A 23,963-nucleotide genomic window follows, 5' to 3' on the forward strand; every position below is an offset into this window, starting at 1 on the left:
GTTTGTGCCGGTAATTTATCGTAATTTAGATTTCCCTGATACTCTTAAATTTCACCTCATTCTAAAATATTGAGATAAAAGGAAACAAAAATTGTGTGGTGTGCATTTGGTGCAATAAAGTATTGATAAATACATATCAGAACATATTTTTTCACCTTATGATAGACTGTATGCACATCCATACACACATGCATGCATATTGACATTCACATGCAAACAGAAGCAGTCATAAATTTGCTTAAGATAAAAACACAGTCTTTAAAGATATCAATAGTGTATTGTACATAGATGTATAATACTTATCAAGTCTTACAAATCAAGATGATTCTTTTAAACCTTAACAACCTAATATGCAAGAGTATTTCTATCTACATACAAATATATTCAGTCATACTAGTTGAAAAATGAAAACATGCAGTAATATACAGTCAGTTAATATCCCATAAGCAATATGTTTAAGCTAGGACTATGCAGACAAACACACGATCAAAGATGAAACAAGAGAGCACATATAATTAATAGTATAAAGCACAAATTGATGTAAACTGATCTTATACTGTCCACCTGACTGTAAAATGAATGAATGAAATAATATCCAAATACAACACCTGCTAATAGTATCTGTAACTGAGCCAGAATTGATAGTAATACAACTCAAATAAGACACATGATAATGAAAAAATATCAAGCCATTTCTTGTAAACATAAAATCTTAAATTGTTGGGAACACACAGGTCCCTCTTTGTAATTACGTTTTCATTTTGCAAAATTTCATAAACATTGGCACAAAGTATCCCTCTTATAACCACTGCTTCAATATCCTACTGAAATATTTGCTTCCAATTCCTTCATATAACTTGTTCTTGCTTTTTTGGTGCAGTAAGTCAACCAAAGTAACTAATACTTTCTCTTTTTATGTATACCTGTAATTTTGGCCTGAAGGCTTGTGGAACAGAACAATGTTTATAAATATTTGTGGTACATGTATACAACTATACATAGTGCCATTATCTTGTGTGGATGAAAGATGTTTCTTGTCTATATACCATCAACTTTTACGATAGTCGACTAGTGACATTCATCCTCATTCATCATCCTAGCAATGAAAATGTACCTCAGGCATCTCAGTTAGAGTGGGTGTAATGTCTATAAAGTTATCTTGAAGGTTTACCTTGAAGCCCCTATGGCGGTGCCAAGGGCACCTGGAATACTGGAGCTAGCAAAGACGTTTAATGATGAAATTCATACACGCAGAGTCCCAGTGGAGGAAGCTTCATCATGTATTATGCAAGCAGAACAATGGCACCTTAGCACTCTGAACTGAAATAACCTCGTCCAGGGATGCAAAAGGAGAAAATGCCTCCAGTGACCTCCCTGAGCTGACTTTGACTGTGCTGACATTGCCTCACTCCAACGCTGATGTGTGATGTCATATGAGCATCGTGAGGTCAAAGCTTTGAACTAGATACTCAAAAGCTTAAATGCAGTACTAACTATCAAGTATGGACTAAGAGGAAATGGAAACTGTTGTTATGATTACAAATTGTTAAAGGAAGGACTGAAAATAACACTGAGTAATTGAAAACATACGAGTCAACGAACCTCAACCTTACACTGGGACGAAGAGTGGCGGAATGGGAATTAGCAGATGTGGAATAATGGTGATTGTTTAATGTTTGAGTAGTCAGTCGTACCTGTTATTAATAATCTGGCACGTCAAAGAGCAAAAAATGATTTGAAAAGCATTTTTTTTTTTCCGCTATTTTAGTAAGTTTAGCGCTTTTCGAAAGTTGGCAACCCTCTCATTCTCCCATGGCCCTAGACTCCCAGTTTTAATCCATGTGTCCCCTTTCCATATTTTCCCCAGACTCTGTAATAATCGCTGAAGTCTGTAGAAATATGTTCTGTTGAATAGTTTCCTCCTGTAGCTCTCAAAAAAGTTAGGTGTAGTTGAAGTGGTCGGAGACGATATGCAATTCACACAAGTGCAGCTGTTAGACAAGGAAGTGTTAAGGTAGACAAATGGCCAGAATGGAGCCCAGCAAATGTGAGTTGTATATATAGTTTGAAAGTTTGAATGGATATATAGTGTTAGCTCTATATGCACAGGTGAATATAGGAAACTTAGAATGAATTTGTGATGTAGAAGTCACATCATATATTCCTGTTGAACTGGTAAAATAAAGTTTATCACCTTTCGTATAGGAAAGTGCCATGCATTGCAATCATATTCCTTCATTAGCTTTAATGAAAAAAATGTATTCTTTCGTGATGAATGAAGTCCCGGGGAATATTGGGGACGAGCATGGAATTGATTACTCATTCTCTTTCAGTATCAACAAAAGTCAGATTTAGCCCTGCATTGAAACTTTGGAAGATGTTTTAGGTGATCTATGCAGGAGGGTGAAAAGCGTGCATGGGATAGAGTGAATTGGAACGATGTGGTATACTGGGGTCGACGTCCTGTTGACATGCTGTTAATGGAAAACCAGAGAATGTGAAGTATCTACGGTAGACCATGGAAAGTTCTGTGGAGCCTTGATGTGGATAGGGGCTGTGATTTAGGTACATCACAAATGACAGCTAGAGAATGGATGTGAACAGATGAGGCCTATCATCATCTGTTCCTGGCGCTATCTTGCTTATGCTCGGAATTGTGGTCAAGTATGAAAAATGAAAAGCAAATATTGTGCAGTATGATGTAAGTTCCAATGTAGACCTGATATATTTTATCATTTTGTATTGAACGATATCAGTTATGGCAATGATAGTATATTTGAAACGGATTAAGTAATTTTGAAATAATAGATATATAAAATCACACATGAAAATACACCTCCAACATAACACTGGATGTCAATAAATAGCAAGCAGCCATGTCATCCCAACAGGGGACTGATAGAATTCTATATATATTTTGATTAGATATGTGCTATAGGTCTTGTGTCAGGTTAGCAGAAATAAGGAGCATATTGTTTTTGTGTGTGTGTGTTCATTGATTTAGAGAAGAGAGTACAGGTTGGGAAAATTATATGTTGGTGCCACTTGTGCTGTATTTGTTTTCACACGTTTCAGAACAGGGATGATGTATAGTGGGTGCTTAGGGGATTTGCCTCAGACACATACAGATGTCATTGACCTGCCCCTTGCTGATTGGTGAAACTTGTGTTTCATTTCATAATTTTAGGTGTGTATGTTTTCATTAGTGGCTTTTAGTTTGACTGCAACCTTGTGAGTGAAATGAGTAAATTTTACCTTTTGTGTGGGCCATTTTTCTAGTTTTTTGTAAGAATTACTTCAGGTAACAGTAATTCATAAATTGAGATCTCCAGTACTGCAGTAGCTCAGTAAGAAAGACGGAAATAGAAGTCTTTGTAGAGAGTACCAAAATACTGTAGGAAATTTATGCATGAGATATGTATTTAGGACGTACCTCTTAAGGATAAGGCAGGGAAATGAACAGAAAAAAAATTTAGTATCTAACAAAAAGTTTGAAGGAGTAGCAGATGGAACCGATTTGATGATAACCTGTCTGGAGGAATTCAAGGAACTGTGTTAGCTTCAGCTCCCCACTTTGATAATGATATTAGATATTGACTGAGAAGTAAAAGAGAGTATAGTAAGGGAATGTAAAATGTAAAATGACCTAGACACAGTATACAAATGGACAAAAATGAACCTGATGGACTTTGAGCTGATAAGTTATGAAACAAGAAAGAACATGTTACCAGTACTACCCACTTTGGTATAAGCAGGTTTAGTGACAGTTGCGTAGTGAGCCAGCACTTAATAGTTGTCGAGTTGCACTCCTGTGACCCAGTTAGCTGTCTTTCCTTTCTGCTCACCCACACGTGGACTACTGGATTTCTGTCCACAAACATACAATCTCTCCTTGTTACACAGAACACTTAACTCACACTACTTATTCTTCGTAACTAAATTTTCCTGTGGTAAGAACTATGCAATACCCCTGCCTTTAGGCAAAATTGCAAGAGCAGTAGTAGGTAGGAACATTTAGGCCAGAGCATTAGGTAGAAACATTAGGCAGAAGTAGTAGGCAGGAGCATTAGGTGGACACATTAGTAGTCGGTAGGAACATTAGGTAGGATTTTGCAGATAGAATTACTACCTTTAGGAAAAGGAATGTATGAAAAAAATATCTGTCAACGATGAAAGCAGTCAAGATGCCGAGACTTAATAAGATGATCGTAGTGAGGGAGCATTTCTTGGATATACATTATCATTGAAGCCAGAAATGTATTTGAAAGTAAGTAGGAGATGGTAGTAAAGTTGATCATATTTATAAAAATTACATAGAAAGGAGCAAAAGTGATTATAAATCACAGTCTTTGAATACAAAACTCAATGATTTCAGTATTTCATTAAACTATACCATTTTTATTATTGTTAGATTGTGTATTAGACAAAAGCCATATCCTTGTTGGTTGTAGAATCATAGAACAGTATTGTCTAATTGAATAAGGCCCTGATAATGTCTCACTTGCTGTTTTTACTTTCTGTGGCAACCCTGCTTCCTGTCACAAAGAAAGCCTAAGGCAGCTGATAAGTAGTTCAAGCTTAGAATCAGGTTTTACACGTCAAAACATGATTTTCTTTTTCTTGATTTTGTAGATCCTTTGAAAACCTCTTCCCCAAACAACACATGTGATTCAGATGATGAGGATGTGCTCTCCATATATGCTAGCAGCTGGACTGAACTGTAAGTTGAGGTTGAATTTTTTTGTGATATTGGTCTAGCTTTTCCTCCTATTTCATTATACCTCCCTTTATCCAGCAATGTAACTAATGCAGAACCGTATTCCAATACTTGTACCTTGACACATTTCCAAGATCAGTTTGTCCCATAATCTGTAACAAAATCTCTTAAGATCCTCAGGCATGCGAGACCTGTAACCCCTGCCATCTGGTAAGGTTTGCCCCTCTCATCCCTTATTAACCTTATTAATCTGCTAGTCAGTAACCTTAACTCAGTAATGTCACTGGCTGACACACTGGAAATGCTGAATGTCTTAAAATTCTTGGGATCTCATCATGATACAGATGTTTACCAGCCTTCCACCTCCCCATAGATGAAATTCTTTGGTTTGCCTATGGTTTATTGCCATGTTCATAATTGTGGCAGAAACAACTTATTTCCGCAATAGGGCCAAGCATTTTATATACAGTGGTTACGTAGGTTAGCTTGTTTTCTGGGTTTCTGCATCTTTCATGAAGTGTTTATGTCCACTGAAATTGTTTTGTTTCTCTTGTTGATGATTTTAAATTTTTGAGGGAATAAAGTCAAAACGTTTTGTTAGATGGGCTGACTTATAAGAGAGAAATGGCTAGTTAGCTAGCTTAACCTTTTTCAATAATAGGTAACTCTGTAGGATTATTTTGTACAAGTTTTTTGTACAAGTTTTTTGCTCTTCTCTGAACTCCTACTTGTCAGGTGACCCACGTTAAATGTATTCAGAGTTTTGGATGTACCATAGCAATTCTCTCATTCCCCAAGTCATCATTAGAAGGTACAGTAGATATTCATTAGCCATTCTTGTTTATAAAAGGTCACTATGCCTTGTGTAATTCATTTGTTATGTTGATGATTTATTACTATACTGTAGTTGACCCTTTTGGCAATGGTTTGCTAGTTCAGGCAAGATCAATGTTCCCCTCAGAGCTGGATTCTTTTACAGTGTTCGTGAAGTGGGGGTCATCAGCATTAGTGCATGATGGGGTCTTGTCCTCTGACATATACGATAGTGTATTGCAAGAGGTCACAGTGGTGCATGTGATCAAGTATATGCATATAACTAAAAGGAAAATTAATTTTCTTTGGGGTTATATGCATAACAGTGAATGTCAAGATCTAATCCTTTGCAGAGTTGAGGAAAAGCTCATTTTTTTTTTTTAGAAATGCTGAATGAGTTGTGAAGACATGCATGGGACATAGTGTGCTTCCCACCTTAATAACTGGTTTTAATATAATGAAATTATACATTCATATCCTCTATGATGAGAACTGATACATGTGGAAAACAGATTTGAATTGGAAGTATTGTATTATTCGCCAGTTCTAAGGAGTCAGGGATATGTAGTACCTTTCCGTAATAGCTCAATTTATAGTCCATGATCATATTGTATACTTGTCAGAATTTATAGGTGATACATTCTTTTAAATTTCAGGGACACTGATATTGAGCAGGAAAATTATGTGGACTGTAAGCAGAAAAAATCATATAAAGATAATGTGATCAGTAGCACAAGTGTAAATGAAAATGATCACATGAAAACTATTGGAATGTGCTTAAAAATGGCTAAGGAGAGAAGTGAGTATGGACAAGAAATCAACCCAAATATAAATTATGATAGTTATGTTACATATGAGGCATCAAATGGGGAATTCTGTGAAAGAAACTCAGACATCGCTGATGGTGAGCCTTTTCATGATGTAGGCTTTAACAAAGATTTATGGCATTTATTTGATGCTAAAAAGTACTCTAGAAAAGATAGAGTTAGTCAAAGCTTATATAGAGAGACTGAGACTTCAGATAAGATGGATTTTGGTGATAGTTCAAGACAAAAGATACACTTTTCAGAGAGGTCCTGTGATATAAAAGCATTGTCAGGGAAATCTGTTGAAAACTGCGTTAAGAAACCAGTTTTAGATAGAAAGGGCAATGATGTAAAAGTAGATAGTGATTCTAACAACATAGGACTGTCAATAGACTCAACATTTTCTCGAAAAGTGATAAAAACAGAGAAGTATTTGTCTCTTTTAAACAGTTTGCAGGAACTTAATCTTACAGAAAATGTTGGATATCAAGAGGAGGTAGAAGAAGAAATAAGTGGAAGAGAGGTGAAAGAAAAGCATGTATCTGTGGATGAGATTTACTCCAAAAAGGGAAGTAAGATGATCGGGATAACCTTTATGTTACGAGATTCAGAGCCTCAGATATCACCTTACATACACACCCTAAAGGAAATAAGCAAGTTTGTTCCTATGCCTAAGTTGCCAGTCAATTGTGAATACCGATACTGCTTAACTTTCATCTATCAAGGTGTTTGTCTCCAACCTGCATGCCCATATCACCACGAGGTAGGTTTCTTAGTTATATTACATGTTCAATTGAAGCATAATCAAGTGTATTGCAAGTATTTATAGCAGCTTTGTTGAGTCCCTTATTCCATAGAAGATCAGTGAAGCTCAATCTTTTGAATATTTTATAGTACGAGTTAAGAATGATACAAATAAATCCATTGAGCTTTGCCTGATATCCATCATATTATTTGTGAAACAAACTTTATCTTGCCTTTTTTATCCTCGTACATTTATTTCATATACACCCATGTAACATTAGTGTTATCTGAATTTGTGCTGATCTTTTCTTGTACAGTCTGTTGTTTCCTATTGTATATGTTTCTCTTATATTACCATATCTCGCATGAAATTTATGATTAATTTTCTGCTGTCTTTAACACAGAGTTACAACAAAAGTAATTTTTGAATGAGGGAGAAGACAGTTTTTGAAAAGCAACTACATTGGTTTAGTTTGCCTCCTTATGAAATTTGCCGACCAATCAGCTATCTTCCACACAAGTGAGATATTGGTAAACTAGAAAAATAAAGAAAAAATTTTAAATTAATCCAGAAGTCACTTATGAACAAAAACAAAATGAGTTTGAGGTAATAGTACCAATGGAAGGGATATGACTAAAAATTTCAGTCAAGATTCAAGGAACATGATCTTTTATTTTGGAAACCGAGTTGATGGTCAGATGTTGATCTTTTTCTTCTGAGAATTTAACAGTTATATCTTTGATCATTATTTTGATACCTTAGAGTAGAACAGAAGTGAGAGCAATGGGACAGTACTTTGAAGCACATTTCTTATCATCATTTTTGAAAATTGGTTTTACACTGCCTAGCATCCATCATCATTATCAAAATTGCTTTGAAGTACATGAATATGCACAGAAAGGTATTTTTTAGCATTTGTTGGACCAAGACAGTTTGTAAAACTAATTTAGTCACCTCTTATGAGAAAATAAACTGATTTACTGGAGAAAATCCAGCAGCAAGCAGGACATATTGTACCATTAGTTAGGGAACTTAGCTACAGAGAAAGGCTAGGTTTCCGATGAGATTTGATAGTGGCAATGAGTTATTCTGTAGAATTATCAGTGACAATTTTGAGAGGATATTGAGGGGAACTTACTACTTAAGATTCAAATTATGAAAAATATGAAGAAATACAGCTCAGTAACAGTTGTGGGTGGATGTAACAAGCTAAGAGAGGAAATGTAACTATTTGTAAACTTGGTATATGGTATAAAACAGTTTGAGATGGAGCTACACAGGCATGAAAATTCTCTTCCCATATTGTACAAACAGGTAATAACTTATGTAACAGCATGGAACCCAGAGGAGTACACGTGTATTGCGTTACGTGTTAACACATTCATAGGACAAACAAGCTAATACTGAATAATCAATAAGTGTGAATTTTAGTTGTACTGGCGCCTGCATAAAGAATGAATCTTCATAATTCCAAGTCGCATCATCATCATCTTGAATATTTCCTGATTTGAATAATCGCAGTGACTTAAATGCATCATTCCTAGAAATTTAAGTCACATTGAGTTAACTGCATAGCTGTCATACTCACTCTTGTCTTCTCAGTAAAATGCATGATTATGTGTCATTTCTTTGTCACTTCATAGAACTTCTTTACTACTTATATCACCATTTTACAAGCTATTTCAATCTCTATGATTAAATGATTATCATTGAATGTCAGTAAGTGTGGGCAGCAGAACAATTGGGAAGAAGTGATTGTGTATATAGCTATGAATACCTATCACTGAGAAGCAGCATGTCATGTAAGAAAAATGATGACTGTTGATTCATCCATGCTTCATGTATGGTTTTAATTTTTGGCACCCATGAGACATGTGACTTTTATTGTAAATGCTTTATTATATAGTATTTAGTGAACTAGAAAGTTCTTTTGTATTGGCTGGTAGGCAGCTAGTTACTTGTAATTATCAAGGTCCAGCAGATGGCAGATAATGAAACTTTTCTAGCACTGTTGCATTTTTATATTTTAGCAGGCTGTATGAATGATTAGTTCCCTAACAGTTGTGATTTATTTTTGCTTGCCAGATGTGTTTGGAGCTGGAGAATTATTTAGGTCTTCTCGTTCTACATTATGCAACACACCAGCAGGAACACCAAGCATGGAAACTCATTGACGGTCACACTGCCAATTCTCATTATGCTCCTTTGCTAGCTGTGTCATTGCTTGTACCACTAGCTAGATTTTTTTTGGTGTTAGATGAGCACCATGAGTTTTCTGTTATTGAGGTTGGTATATGTTTGGAATACTAGTAATTAAATCATACTTTGGAACTCCAAGGTTTCTGAAACAGCACACTTTCTTCAGGTGCTCTTTATTCAAACTCACACTCCACCCATCCAGTCACTATCTGCTGCTAAACATGATAACCTTACTTTAATTCATATTGACACTCAACTTGCAGATTTCACAAGCATTTCTAAATTCAGATTTTCTCTCGAATCTGTCACCAGCACTATGACATCAGCAAACATTAACTAACTTACCTCCCAGGAACTCCCACCCCCAATAGCCCTATCCTTCTCTCCAGGACCATTGCATTCACATCCTTCTCCACCCTATCCATAAAGATTAAACATCCATGGTGTTGTTTGTAATGTTCAGGAACTTATGTCAAGTGTTTAATCATTTGTTCCAAATCATCAAGGAAGGAAAAAGAAAAGACATCAGCCCCATTAGGATCATACTGGGTTTAGTAATTGAAAGCACCTCCATAGAAGATTCACTGCTAGATTATCCTCAGACAGTTTACTGTACTCCTAAAACATGTAACTCCGTCATGAGTACTACCTTTTCTTTAAAAAACGCAACTGACAATACTTCTTTGCAGATGCATGACTTTTTATGCTTAAGATCCAACTTGGATCTTTAGTAGTTAGATGAAAATCTAGACACTATTCTTTAAATGTATTGGTATTGTTAATTGATTTTTTTCACATTTCCATTATTGATATTGGTTATACTTTCTCTATCCTTAGTCTTCTTTTTTTATGTTTTTAAAAACAGACAAGGTAATTAGTGAATGTTGATGTAACAGGATTATATGATGGTGATTGTTTTTCTTGCAATTTCCAGGTTCCCTCGTACTTGACTTCTCCATTGGTTGTTGCTAAGGTCTATGCTTTGTGTGAGGCTCATCGGGGATATGATGGTTACAAGTTGCTTCAATCCTTTATTGATAATGTGACTTCTCATTATGTCGAGATTCTAACTGGAATTTTTGTCAGGTAATCCAGTTGCTAAGAGACAAAGTTTAATTTACATGTTTTTGAACAACAGTTTGTTTAAGAAATATATAGATTGTGCACTATTTAGAGTTGTGGGAACATGAATTTTGTGTTTGGGATGAGTGTGAGAGGAATTAGAGAGAAACTGGTATGAAGCAAAATCAAGAAGAAACTGAAATGTTAATGAGGTTTATACTTTTGGAAGTGATAATCTTTTAGGATTGGGAAAGATTTAGAGATCTCATTCTTCTCTAAACCTTTCCCCATCCTGAGAATTTTGGTTTGTGGGGAGAATTTAGGAGAAGTGTAAGGAAAACCTTTGTATGGATAATTCCTAACTCTGATGTGCAGTTGTAAAACCTTAGTTTTCTTAGAACCAGGTAAGTAAAGAAGAACAGTAAAGATGGAAAATCCAATTTTTTTTCTAGTAGGAGAATAGATGGGAGAATAGAGAATTGAGAGATGATGAGAAAGACATGTGGAGTTAGGAAACTTAGAAAGTTGCCTGTTTTAAAACCTTAAGTTCAATTTACCTTAGTCAAGTTAGAAAGTTGCCTGTTTTAAAACCTTAAGTTCAAAATATCTTAGTCAAGTTTAGTTTACCTCGTGATTCTAGTGTGCAGCAGTTCAGATTTAATATACTTCAGAAGTCAAGTTTACCTCAGAATTTTTTTTTACTGTTCTGTATGTCTCCCTGCTTCAAGACATGATCAGGGCACGTGGTTAGTTTTTACTGTGTAATCATTTTCATAAAGAGTTTATGCTGGAGGCTGGCTTCCACCCTGCTTAGCACCTACTCCTCAGTGGACACTTAATTTTTTCTCCTCAACAAACTTTTGTATTTTTGTATATTAGTTTATGTTTATTTATGTCTGGTATGCCTGCGTGAGTATATACAGGGCTTATGACATGATAGTACGTTAGTCCAGCCATGTAAGCAAAAGATTTTGTTTGCATTTTTATCATTTTTCTATTTTTAATATCAAAATATTACTTTTATGGTTTTAGATTTTCAGAATTGAAATTTTACTTTTATGCTTTTTAATTGTTTTCTAAGTGTACCGAATAGCAGATAACCTTTGAGATCCTGCGTAATGCATGTTGCATTGGTTTTGAGATTTTATCATTACAATTAACTTTGTGGATATCATAGCATTGACAAATGGTCATACAACAACTGAATAGGTCTTATGCAGCCATTCTACTGGTGTACTGTTTTTAGTTATGCACTTCTTTAACAGGTAGAGAGCTGTCTTGCAGCATGATCTTCTCCGACTTAATGTATTACTGCCAAATTTTATCCCAGATTAATGAATTTTTGAATTGATGCCTAGACAAATTTTTACTTCTGAAGGCATTATTGTGAATCACAGGGATACATTAATGTGGATGATGTTAACCCAGTGATTGCTGATATGCCATTTATAGTACTGTATGTTGTACATGATTTAGGGTATTTGAAAACCCCAGACATAGTAGATAACGGAGCAGTTACTCAGGGAAAAAAAAATGGCAGCTCAGACAGTGTTTCCTTACCCTTCACTTAAAATTTTTCTAACTCAACTTGTTGCTTACCATCAAAATGCCATGGAAGATAGTACATTATTTTATGCTGCCTAGGCAGCAAAGAAAATATCAGTTTACATTCATAATGCATTTAGACTTTTGAAAATGATAGAACATATATAACTGTTCATCATCCTTTTGGGGCTGGTGAGTGACCAACTTCTGTATACTGCCTTTTGTTCTAAGGAAACTTGAAACTATAATATACTGCTGAAAATACCTTTTTCTTTTTTTCTCTCATCCATAGGTACTGTGAGTATTGTCCAGAGACCATGGCTGCAAGTCCATGGGAAAAGGTCCTGCTGTGGAAATATGAAAAATCAGGGAGCCAGTGTGAAGAAAGAATAAAGAATATCCTTGATATTGGATGGTTAAAGGTCCTCATGGAATACAAAGATATTAGTAGGGTTAGTACATGCATTGAAACACTACTGTCATGATTTTGGTATAATTGTTATCATCATCATTGTTGTTTGTATTTTTGTATACCATTTTCTGCATGAATGTGGTGCCATCTAGAACAGATGACCATTGAAGAAAAAAATCGTCTTTCAACGTTTCTCTGTTACTCATTTTGGAATTTAATAAAGGTCAGGAGGATTTTCAACCTCTCCCCCTTAATTGTCGTCTGAGACATGCATGATATATGTGGGCAATATCCTTTCTCCCCAGGTATTATTATTAATTTTTCTTTAATAGTTTTTACCTTTTCCATTGTTTCATTTTAGTAGACATATTTTAATCCATTTGTGTTTTCTGTTTTGCAGGTATGTGATGCCTACAGCCACTTATGCAAAACAATCTCTCTACCATCTAAAATCTTTACATACTTTACTTGTTCTGTCATCACCTTCTTAAATGAAATAGGTAAAGTTGATAAGTTCAGATGATTTTCTTGAAGGATTGGGGTAAACCACAAGATAGGAATGTAGGAAAATTCAGAAGTTTTAAACATTCATCATTGGAAATTATGAAGAGATTTTGAAAGCCTAGATTAGGATATAGAAGTGGAGGTGAGAAGATAAAAGGACTGGTTGATTGAAATTAAGACCGAGAACTGAACTCATGGAAGACATTTATTTTGACAGTAGATTTGTGTTGGATAAGCAGGAATAGGAACAAGGAATGTTTTAGGTATGAATGAAACAATGAAGGAATTTGTCCATAAGGGATCTTACTGTGTATGAAAGTGCATAGATATATAGGGATTATTGTTAAAGGAAGTTTTACTTTGACCAGATTGCTGCATTTATAGAAACAGTTTAGAAGGTGTACTACAGTAGAAAGATGGGAGTATCACAGTAATCAGTTTGCTAATGTTTTTTATTGCAATTCTGTTCTTTTTTTCTAGGTGAGAGGAAGACTAGTTTCTGGGTGTTGAAGGAAGTACGAAGGCTGAAGTCAGATGATGCTGCTATCTATATCTCCCTGGTACCCACAGACAAGGTAATTATCCCTCGTAGTGTGATGGGCTAATGGCACAATACCCATATTGTTTAGCAGAATTTTGGAAGGTCAGAGAAAATTTATATATATTTTTTGCTTTGAGTGGCAGTGAATAAAGTCCTTTCCTCCGATTTAGAAAATATAGAACTGTTTTGGATCCAATTGCTTATACTACTGCTGAACATTATCTTTCTATCCAGTATAACAAGCACCAGTTCAGCATATCGAAAAACTCCTCATGCTTATGATGTACTTTCAAATGAATCTTAGTAGTCTACATCACACAGTTATACACACATCACACTTTTTACATTTATACACACATCACACTTCTTTACCTATTGATGTTCCTTCACACCTTTACTCCTACCTTTTTTTTCTTATTTCTTATTAATTGCCCCTTCTTTGTTAGCATTATGTTTTTTCACATTATTATCAGGAAAGTGCCATGTCAGTTCTTCCTGAACTGGCAGAGCTGGGACAGTTGGCGTGTGAACTACGTGTGCCATTGCCTACTTGTACCTGGGACTTGCTGTCAACTCTGATGATGATCTTTGGGAACTTAACCCTTGGTATTGACCTTCTCATCTGTGCAATGCAGGTGAAACCTAGCTTAGAAAATCTTGATAGCATAATACTTCACTATCCATATTAGTAAAATTTTGTTTCACATCATGACCATAAAGTATGTCCACTACACTCATGGTTCTCTTTTCATATATTCACTGTTCATATAGTTGTTTATTTCTTAGATAATGCAGCCTGTTGTCATGTCACAAAATCTTTGAATACTGCCCAATACATTTCTTAAATTTGCTCCTCTGCTTTAGAGAAAACTCATCTAATACTTTCATAATTTACAGTTAAACCATTGATGGTTAATGTCATATATGGTATAGTATGCCTTTGGCAGATGACTACAGATGTGCCTCATACAGTATAAGGCTTTAAGAAATCCTTCACATAGTAATTAGTTTTGTAATGAATTATAAAGCAATTCAATGCAACTTGTTTGGTGTTTCCATAGCCTTGCTTGTATATTTTTCCTTTTGGATAGTTAGCACACATCAACAATGTGCTGTAGGTGATAATTAAATTACACAGGAGAAATCAAGTTATGGTATATGAAAACGTGGGGAAACTGGAATTTTTTTATGGAATTTGTACCATTGAGTAATGTTTCCTATGCTACACTTTTCCTTTGATCTTACCTTTGGATAGATTCATATTTATTATAGAGGATATGAGACTCTGAAAATGTATAATGGTTGTAGACAGAAGTATTTACAGGTGAGCTGTTAAACTTTTATTACTTTGTGTTACAGATAAGCAGTTTTCAACCAGATGTGAATATGTTAGAGAAGCTCATGCTTGAATGCAGCAGGGGTGATCCTACTTTGTTGGTCCCCCTATCCAACCTTGTGTGTGCCTTGTCTGCAGACTCCCTCACCAAGCTTAGCCCATTACTTCATTACCTAGTGAATTTTTTAGCACATGGTCCTCTATGTGCTCAGCAAGCAAAATACAACATTATCCGTCACTGTCAAGCACAGGGAATAAACCTGTCACATGGAGGGATTATTGCTAACATACCACAGATTAAGGGTAGATTTTATGACAGTGTCACAGAAAGTCAAGTACTTTGTCCATTTGAAGTACATGTTGGAGAGACTTCAGTTGCAGAATTTAGCGGTTTGTCAGAGAATCCTGTTAACCAGACTGCAGAAATTTCTAAGAAAAGAAACTCTGACTGTCTGGATGTACAGGATTTGAAGAAAAGAGGGTTACCAGTTGGTTGTGGATATCATTGTGAAGGTCATAAAAAAAGGTTTGTGGAGAAATGCCGTAACTCTGACAAAGAAATAGTTATGCCCACTGAAAATTATACCATATATCCAGACATGTATAGGTTAAAGGAAAACGGAAGTACTGGATCATTTGGCTCTCCTTGCTGGGATATGCATCACAAAGATAACATAGGATCAGCAAGTCTTGGATGCCAAGATCAATTTGTATCATCATCAGCTTTTGGGTATCAAGATCATCTAGAACCAGCACTTGAATCAGTTTGCCAAAGTCAAATCCTGTCATTGTCTGACTCACAGTCAGGTTACCAGAATCTGCAAAGATCAAGAGCTTATTTTGAAGAACAGATATTGTTATCTGGAGAGAGTGAGGGTTTTGCAACAGAGTTTGGTACCCTGAAAAGAAGTAATCAGTTTAAATCTTATTTGGAAGACAAAAGAAAGCATGGACAGGCTGTCAGAAAAGGAGAATGTAATGAAGAAAGAGAAGAGTGTACTCAACCATATCATTCACAGTCATCAATATATTCTCAAATGGATTCTCAAACAAATTATTTTGAACCCATACTTGAATTGTCTCAGGTATATAGAGGATCACTTAGGCAAGGTTCTCTGTTTGGTGAGGTACCCTCATCTCATCTTTCAGTTTCATCAGAATCTTTGGCAAGAGCTTCATGCTTCCCTGATAATTCTTATGAAAAAGGTAGTGATGTAAGCATAGCACTTAGACATAATTCTATTCAGAATCTTCCACATGAAACAAGAAATAATGCAAAGTTCTTTAAACATACACAATCACAGTTGTGCTCATCCCATAAACTAGCAGTAAGTTTTGATCCTCAAGAAAAGGCCCTCCACAGCTCAACTAACAAGATAAGACTTAGAGATATGAATAAATTAGATTATAAAGGCCAGAAAATGAGTGATTCAACCAAAGGGCTGAAGATGGTTAAGACAAATGAAACAAGAGAAGTCTTATCTAAAAGTCCCTCGTTTACTGATGATTATGATGAGCACTTGAGTACCAGGGATGAAAAATTGTCACAGTTAACTGAAACCACTAATGAACACCAAAGCCTCAGGTGAGTAAATGTTATCATGATTCGATTAGTATTAGTAATCATATATTTATTTACAGTCTAGATCTAGTAAGTCTTCATTTGAGGAAAGCACTGCCTGTGCTAGCATAACAGTTGGTTTACACAACCCATTGATTCATCATGGTTTGTACACAAATTAGTTTTCTGGAATGAAGATATGGATGCTATAATTTCCAGCGTTATTGTCTTGAAAGAGATATGGGAGGTTTATATACTTCCTTTTTATTTTATGTAGATGTTGTAGTAATAATTGTTTGCATTCCCATTCAGGTGCTTCTTGCCAGAAATAACACACTGTAATGGTACACTGAAAAATTCAAATAAGAACTCTACCAAGGCAACACTGTCTGCAACTTCAACTCTTCAGGGATCATCTAACTCATCCTCTTTGGAATACATAATAATTGATAAGGAAGGGTGTTCTTTCTCTCCAAACTCTCTCAAAACAAGTAATCCAGAGGTAAAGTACTTTTTGTACTTTGTAAGTGATGTAAGGAACACAGGTTGTTACTGTTTGCAATTATGAATTATTTGTCTTTGAATAAAGTAAGATTATTTCAACTCCTCTTGAAAACATTGCATAACAATAAGTTTAGCTTTAATAGGAAAATCTTGTAATTTTTTTTTTTTTCCAGTGTATTCACATAATTTCTGATGATTATGAATCATACATACAGTTATGGTGCTGGAGACTTATATTGCTTTTCTATATGAAATAGGTTGCTCTTGCAAGAAGCACAGTGTCTCAGAACAAAAGGAGACCTTGGCAGCAGCAGCAAAATTCAGGAAGTACTCGTCAAAGAAAAAGAATAACAAGACTAGAAGAAATAAGACGTCACAATATTCTTGGTCTGTCAAGTCACCATAAGAAATCTCGACTGAAGTTTAAAGACTTTACTTCGATGAATATGGATTCAAGAAATGTATTGCAGGAAGATAATTCAGGGACCACAAATAAGATGCCACAGCTCACAGGTAATGTAACAGATAGGACATGTATCAGTATGCCTTACCAAGGTCAAGGAGAGTCAGCAGCAACCAGATTAAATGTGACAGGCAGTCATGTTTCAGCTAATATTACAATTCAAGGGGATATTGCTTTAAGAAAGTTGAATGAGTTATTAGAATATGATAACAGAACAGCTTATGTAAATAAAATGAAAGGAACTCTGGGTAGCACTACTAGTTACAATAGTAGAGAAAGGAGACTTTGTTTGAATGTAATCAGGAAAATGAAACGAATACGACGTAAGCCATGGAAAGGAAGTAAACGACCACTTCACCGTAATTTCCATAACTAAATGAGCATCTTGTTCTAGGTCTAATACAGTACCAGAAAGTTAGTGGTATTTATATCTAATCATATAAATTGCCAGGATCATAAATTGAATTCATGTTGAAAGAGTTTATGCACTGGTGAAAAATCAATTATTGTTTTGCATGGGATCTAAATTATTATTTGACCTAAAAACTTGATTTTGAGTTACAATAGTTATACATGTTATATGCATAAATTACTTTATGTCCTTAGAATTAGGCTATGGAAGTCTGTCATTCTGTAGACAAAATTGCTTAGTGTTCCCAAGTGTCCACAAAATACACTAAAAAATTTGTAGTTGAGATCAGAAAAAACATTTCAGTAGCAACTAGTAAAGAGGAAGTGAAACACTCAAGGTGAAGAAGTAAATGATGTATCAATCTTTTTGTTTGTTTCCCTGATGTCTCACTTCCTTCCCTGTTCAAACATCCCATCTGCTAGCACCACAGGCACCCTGTGGGTGAATTATTTCAGCTTCATAATCTTAAAATTGTATGCTTTTTTCTGTTCATACTTTATACCCATAGGTTAGGTTTGGCTTAACTATGGGTGCCTTTTTTAATTTCATGGTCTCATTTTTCTTCCTCTTTAAAGTTCCAGTAGATTTTCTACTTTGGACAACTATATCTACTGTCTCTTTTATTTCTTTTGTCATCCTATGCATTGCAATGTTCTTGTAAAACCTGTCATTATGCAGAATGTTATAATGCAAGCAGTTAAAGTCATATCATGAGGAAATTTGTAGTCTTGAGCACTTAATTCCCATGCTTCTTTAAGAATGGAATACAACACAACCTATGGACTGCTTTACACAGATTTTCATCTCTTTATTTAGGTGATATTTAATAAGAACTTAACAGAAAGTGTGATGATAACAGTTTGAAGTGGTAACAGAGTGGGATGGGATAACTGGGTGGGGCATTAGGGTTGTCTACGTTATCTTGGAAGTATCTGAAAAAGCAACTGTTTTAGCTGGAAGTTAGGTTTGCATAGGCCTTTTGAGAAAGAGGTCTAATTTTAGTTTTGCAACATGTCTCTCTTTCTTATAAAGCTTTCTTTAACTGTGATTTGTAAAACATCAACCAGCTCATCAAGAAACTAAATTGAAATGTATCTGATGGAAAAGTTTCCGAGTTGTAGAGAAACCAAACAGTGAAAGTGCAAATTTCTGCAGCATACAAAAGTTTGAAAAAATTCATGATGGCAAATCCATACTGCTTAAATAGGTAAAAAAAAAAGTCAGCTATTTATGAAAAGAGATAGATTGACAGAGAATTGAACTATCTGTGTATCTAAAATCTCTGATGCCTGTTCCCTCTGGGAACTCCCTCAAGGGGGTGGCCATGGCAAGAAATTCTCCATATTTGGCAAATTCCAGGGCTGCTTGGTAGTCTTAATGTCTCATCCTTAACAGACTACTGGCAGAGGGTAACTCTAGCACTAGAGAATTAAACCAAGAAATGTAATCGGTCAGTAAGTTGAGTGCATTAGATCCACAGCACTTGCCCCTGTGGCTACTTGGCACACCCACCACACGTGTGTGTGCATCTTTGATCCCACTTATATCAGAATACAAGTGCCACCTCATGTATCTATACATTCATAAAGCAAAGGGAGAGTTTTACTCATGGGGCCACTTTTTCTAAATTTTCTTTATCATAAAGTATGTAGCCTTTCAAACCTTGGTAAACTGCCAGCATTGATCATCTCCATCAGTCTATTTCAGTCTAACACTAAACCAGTACTTCCCTACATTCTTTCTCTTTTTGTCATTACATCTAGTTACTCTGGTATCTATTAAAGAACTTACTGTCAACATCATCCAGCTAATATAGGAACTTTAAGGATATCAGGTCCCCCCCTCCTCTCTCTCTTGGTCTTTCCTCTTTCTTGGTGGACAGCTTGTAGCTTTCAGCCTCTTATTGCTGAGTACTCTTTATTCAGGTACTATCTTAATTGCTTTTCTTAGTACTCTTTTGATTAGATATTTATACTTCTTAAGGTGTGGTAACCAGACTTACCAGGCATAATGCAGTTTTTGTCTCATATCAATGTCCTGGAACACATTTCTTATATTTGTAGGCAGATAGTTTGCCTGTTGCATATTTCTTCTGATATGCAGCTGAGACGATAGCTTAAACACAATGCGGGCTCTTAGGTAATTCTTACTTAGATTCATGTAAGTTATATCCCGCTGAGGACCTTCTTTTAAACTGTCCAATCTTCATTACCTTGTCTTTATTTGGATTAAAATTCATCATCCTTTTATATGAAAACCTTTGGAGTTTGTATGAGTCCTCCATACAGCAGATGCAGTCATTTCTAACTTTTCTTATGATCCAGGATTTAAGACCTACATTATGCTTTCATGGTCACAGGCCTGCAAGAGTTCAAATCCTGGCTTCACCAGTCTGTATAAGTCTACCCAAGTGTTCAACCTCCCATATGGGCTGGTCGATAAATTTGGCACTTAGCTTAGGGTTAGCTTGGGTTCCATCTTTAGAACTTTTCCTAATATCTTAAAAATTTTTAAACTGTTTTTATGGTTTCCTCTTTAACTACCCACCACTACCACTAGGGCACTGACAAAATATGCCCCAGAGGCCATTTTGGGTAAAGAAAAAAGTAAGAGAAAAAAGTACAAATTAAACTGGGTTCTGCAGGTGTTTGTAGACCTCCTCATAAAGAGAGACAAGTTATATGAGGAAGGAAAGATAAAAAGACAAAATAATTCTACAGGTTAGCTATGTAAGAAAAAAATGTGTAAGAACTAAGAGGAAGTGATTGGAAAAAGATGAAATAAAAAATAGGCAAGTACAATGAAGTATATTGTTAAACTGCGGTAGTGTTAACATGGTTCCATTTTCATACTTACATTAAAACCAGCAAAGATATACTGAGCAAAACAGTAAGGCTTAAGAGATACACATTTTGTTTCTCTAGTTTAATTTGTACTTTGTACAGTGATTATTCAAATATATATATATATATATATATATATATATATATATATATATATATATATATATATGTATACACAGTTTTTCATTATGAAAGTTAGGAAAGCCAAAGTGATATCAGTAACCATACTACTGAAAATTCACTAAAGCTAGCACTTGCTATATGTTTGTATGCAAGTTTCTAAGAATACATTGGATATTCTGCATACCTATGTATGAAGATAGATAAGTAATATGAATAACAAAGGATGAATGACAAACAAGGAAAGGATAACTCTTCAGTTTTCAGCTGTCTCGAATAATATGGCAAAGCCTTAAGGAAATGCCCATTAGTTGAACATTTGAAAAGAAATAAATGTTCAATTAGTGTAGGATAACACTTTTGTTTTTAGTTCTTTTGTCTCACTTAATATGGCAAAATCTTAAGGAAATGCCCATCAGTTAGAAGTTTGAATAGAAACAAGAGGCATGAAAATTTGAGAACAATCTAATAGTTCCTTTCATCTCTAGGTTTTTGTTTGATTTTTTTAATTCATTTTTTGGTTACATATCTTTAATCAGTAGTTCCAAGTAGTAGTAAGGAGAAAGAATGCAGCAGGGTAGTGTGAATTTGAAGTTGAACTGTGTAATGAGAAGCCAAACATAATTATAATGAGATGCCATATGCTTTACATTCCTGGTCTGTACTTTTTTAAAGCCTGTATTTAGCCCTTACTATTCCACTCCAGACTTACACATTCTCTCCATAAACATGTTTGATTGTCTCCCACTAATTATTGTCTACTTATCAGGCATCATGTTTCTCTGCAGGTTTTTATATGAAAGTAATAAACATAAAAGGTTTATGGGCACCACTGAAATACACTTTAGCTTGCACTACTCACTAAAAATCTATTATGGATATTTGAGTATATATTTTGTAGTTTAAAGTGCACACTAACCTGTTGTGGGAAAGGAATTACTAAAACTATAATTGTTCTATATTACCCAAAATGTGAAAATACAAATATTTTTGAAGTGGCAATCAAAACTATTTTTTAATAATGAGAATGAGACAAATTTACCATTTAGTATATATACTTTACTATTATAGAATCACTTATGAAAAACCATTTAAAAAGGAAGTGTAATAATTTGATAACTATGGTAAACATATCTATCTATATATCTGATGCCTATTTCTCCAGGAACTCCCTCAAGCTGTTGGCAATGGCAAAAGAATATCCATAACTGGTGAACTCTAATGCTGCCTTCTAGCCTTTAGTGCCTCACCACTGGCAAGGGGCAACTCTAGTGCAGACTAACTTTTATCTGATGTGTCTACCTAATGTTGCATCCTGCTACATTTACCTAAGCTCCTGCCTAATATTTCTACCTCCTATCTATTGCTCTTTCCATTTTGCCAAAATGGAAGACATGCGCATAGCGCTCACCACAGGAAGAATTTAGAGTTATGAAAAAGGAATTGTGTGAGTTAAATTTTGTCAAGTGTTGTGTAACAAGAGATTGTATTTTTGTAGATATATTGTGAACAGTCCATATATGGATAAGGCAGAAAGTAAACACAGTTGTACTGCTGTCACTAACCCTTCTGATACCCAGACATAATATATTTATACCGGTGTTTAGCAGGTACAACACAACATTTTTGCTAGATTTAAGTGTTTGTCATGTTCTGAACATATATGTATACTAAAAACTGAACATATATATATACCAGATCTACACCATTATTAACTACCCTTTTCACAAGAGTAAATGGAAGTTGTTCCTAGATTCTGCCTGCAAGTGGTAATGCCATGAGTTAGAGGTCGCTTTCACCCAGATTGTATCATCATTAGTAAATGGAAATGAGTACAGCCATGTTGAGGGCATTCCAGCCACAGAGGAGCCTCCCTTACCTGTTCACACACGGACCTCAGCCTTGAGTTGTACAAGTCCTATAAAAGGAATCCAGTGGTTGCATAATGTAATGCAGAGGAATTACCCAAAAGAAAATGCATGTCTTAAAAGCCATGGTTTCATCATTAGGATCACATTAATATAGAAGCACCATAATGATGGTGACAATTGCATAGTGAGCCAGCACTTCATTGGTTGTCAGGTTGCCCTCCTTTGACCTAGGTAGCTGTCCTCTTTCTGCCTCACCCACACATACACTGGTGGCATTCTGTCCACAAATACACAATCTCTCCTTGTTACACATACCACATGACAGACTTTTAACACACAAACCATTCTTCTGAGGTGAGTGCTATGCACTAGCCCTGCCTTTTAGTAAAATGGCTGGAGCAATAGATAGAAGTAGTAGGTAGGAACATTAGACAGGAGTATTATGTAGTAGAAGTAGGTTGGAACATTAGACAGGAGTATTATGTAGAAGTAGTAGGTTGGAACATTAGTAGTAATGTAAGAACACTAGTAGGGAGCATTAAGTAGAAGTAGTAGGTTGGAACATTAGTAGACATATTAGGTTGTTGTAATTGGTGGGATCATTTGATAGGAGCCTGTAAAAACACTGCCCTCTGTCAGTGGCCTGCAGGGTGAGGCACTAAAGGCTAGGAAAAGCACTGGAGTTCACCTGTTATAAAGACTTTTGCCATGGCCACCCCCTCAAGGTAGTTCCCAAAGGGAACAGGCATCAGAAACATAGATGGACAATGATGTGAAAATTCTTTGTTTTTCGATAGTTATCTTCTTTTCATGTAAACTGTTTGACCACAGTTACTTAAAGAGTATCCTTAATTTTCATTTGTACTCTTGTTTCCTGTATTAAAAGTCATCCAAGATTGCATTTTTAATGTAATAGCCTGTACAATGTCAAGATTTCTCTTGTAAATGTTTCTAATATTGATATTGACTTTTTCACTACCGTAATTGGTAGATGAAGAAAAATGTCCTCACTCATGACTAGTTTTGATGTATAATCGAGTTAAAAAGTGGATTAATTTAGAGTAGATTGTCAGTGAATACAGTGTTAGAGCAACCTCAGATGTAAGAGCAGTATTCTTCAGAACAAATTAATCTTTGTATTATCAAAGTAACTACTGAGAAAGGAACAGTCTATAGCATCTAAACAAGATCCATTATTTTAAAGAGGATGACTTGATTACTCATGTATTTTGGGGGTTCCAAGACATTTGTAACAACCAAGTTGATTATTGTGTTTAGTGTAATTGTAGAGCCAATTATAGATGAAAAGGATAGGTGATCTGGAAGAAAAATGAATTCAAATGAATTTCCTTTTCAAGACAAGATGTAGATCAGACAAGAGATGATGGAGTGGACTTGAAAGAGTGAGTAAATGAAGGAGTGCTTTATCAGAATGTGAGAATTGGGTTGTAGTGAATGAAAGTCGTTAAATAAATGGAGGGAAAGGAGACGGAACTGAACCATGAGGAA

The 23,963-nt window shown here is 35.3% G+C and overlaps 1 protein-coding gene across 4 annotated transcripts; it reads left to right on the forward strand.

Moving 5' to 3' along the window:
• Nucleotides 1-1,210: 1,210 nt before the first annotated feature.
• LOC139766135 (uncharacterized) lies at nucleotides 1,211-20,882 on the forward strand. Of its 4 annotated transcripts, none has more exons than XM_071694375.1 (12): nucleotides 1,211-1,661; nucleotides 4,633-4,720; nucleotides 6,187-7,099; nucleotides 9,167-9,367; nucleotides 10,215-10,366; nucleotides 12,180-12,339; nucleotides 12,700-12,799; nucleotides 13,284-13,378; nucleotides 13,818-13,979; nucleotides 14,704-16,265; nucleotides 16,554-16,743; nucleotides 17,003-20,882. In XM_071694375.1, the coding sequence occupies exons 1-12, from the start codon at nucleotides 1,649-1,651 to the stop codon at nucleotides 17,582-17,584; spliced, it is 4,218 nt and encodes a 1,405-aa protein (XP_071550476.1). In that variant the 5' UTR covers nucleotides 1,211-1,648; the 3' UTR covers nucleotides 17,585-20,882. The 4 variants fall into 4 exon arrangements, with proteins under 4 accessions (XP_071550476.1, XP_071550475.1, XP_071550478.1 ...); XM_071694374.1 differs by lacking the exon at nucleotides 1,211-1,661 and adding an exon at nucleotides 1,814-2,047; XM_071694377.1 differs by lacking the exon at nucleotides 1,211-1,661 and adding an exon at nucleotides 3,076-3,187.
• The last annotated feature ends 3,081 nt before the right edge of the window (nucleotides 20,883-23,963 follow it).

Source organism: Panulirus ornatus, chromosome 57 (genome assembly GCF_036320965.1).
Source record: "Panulirus ornatus isolate Po-2019 chromosome 57, ASM3632096v1, whole genome shotgun sequence".
NCBI lineage: Eukaryota > Metazoa > Arthropoda > Malacostraca > Decapoda > Palinuridae > Panulirus > Panulirus ornatus.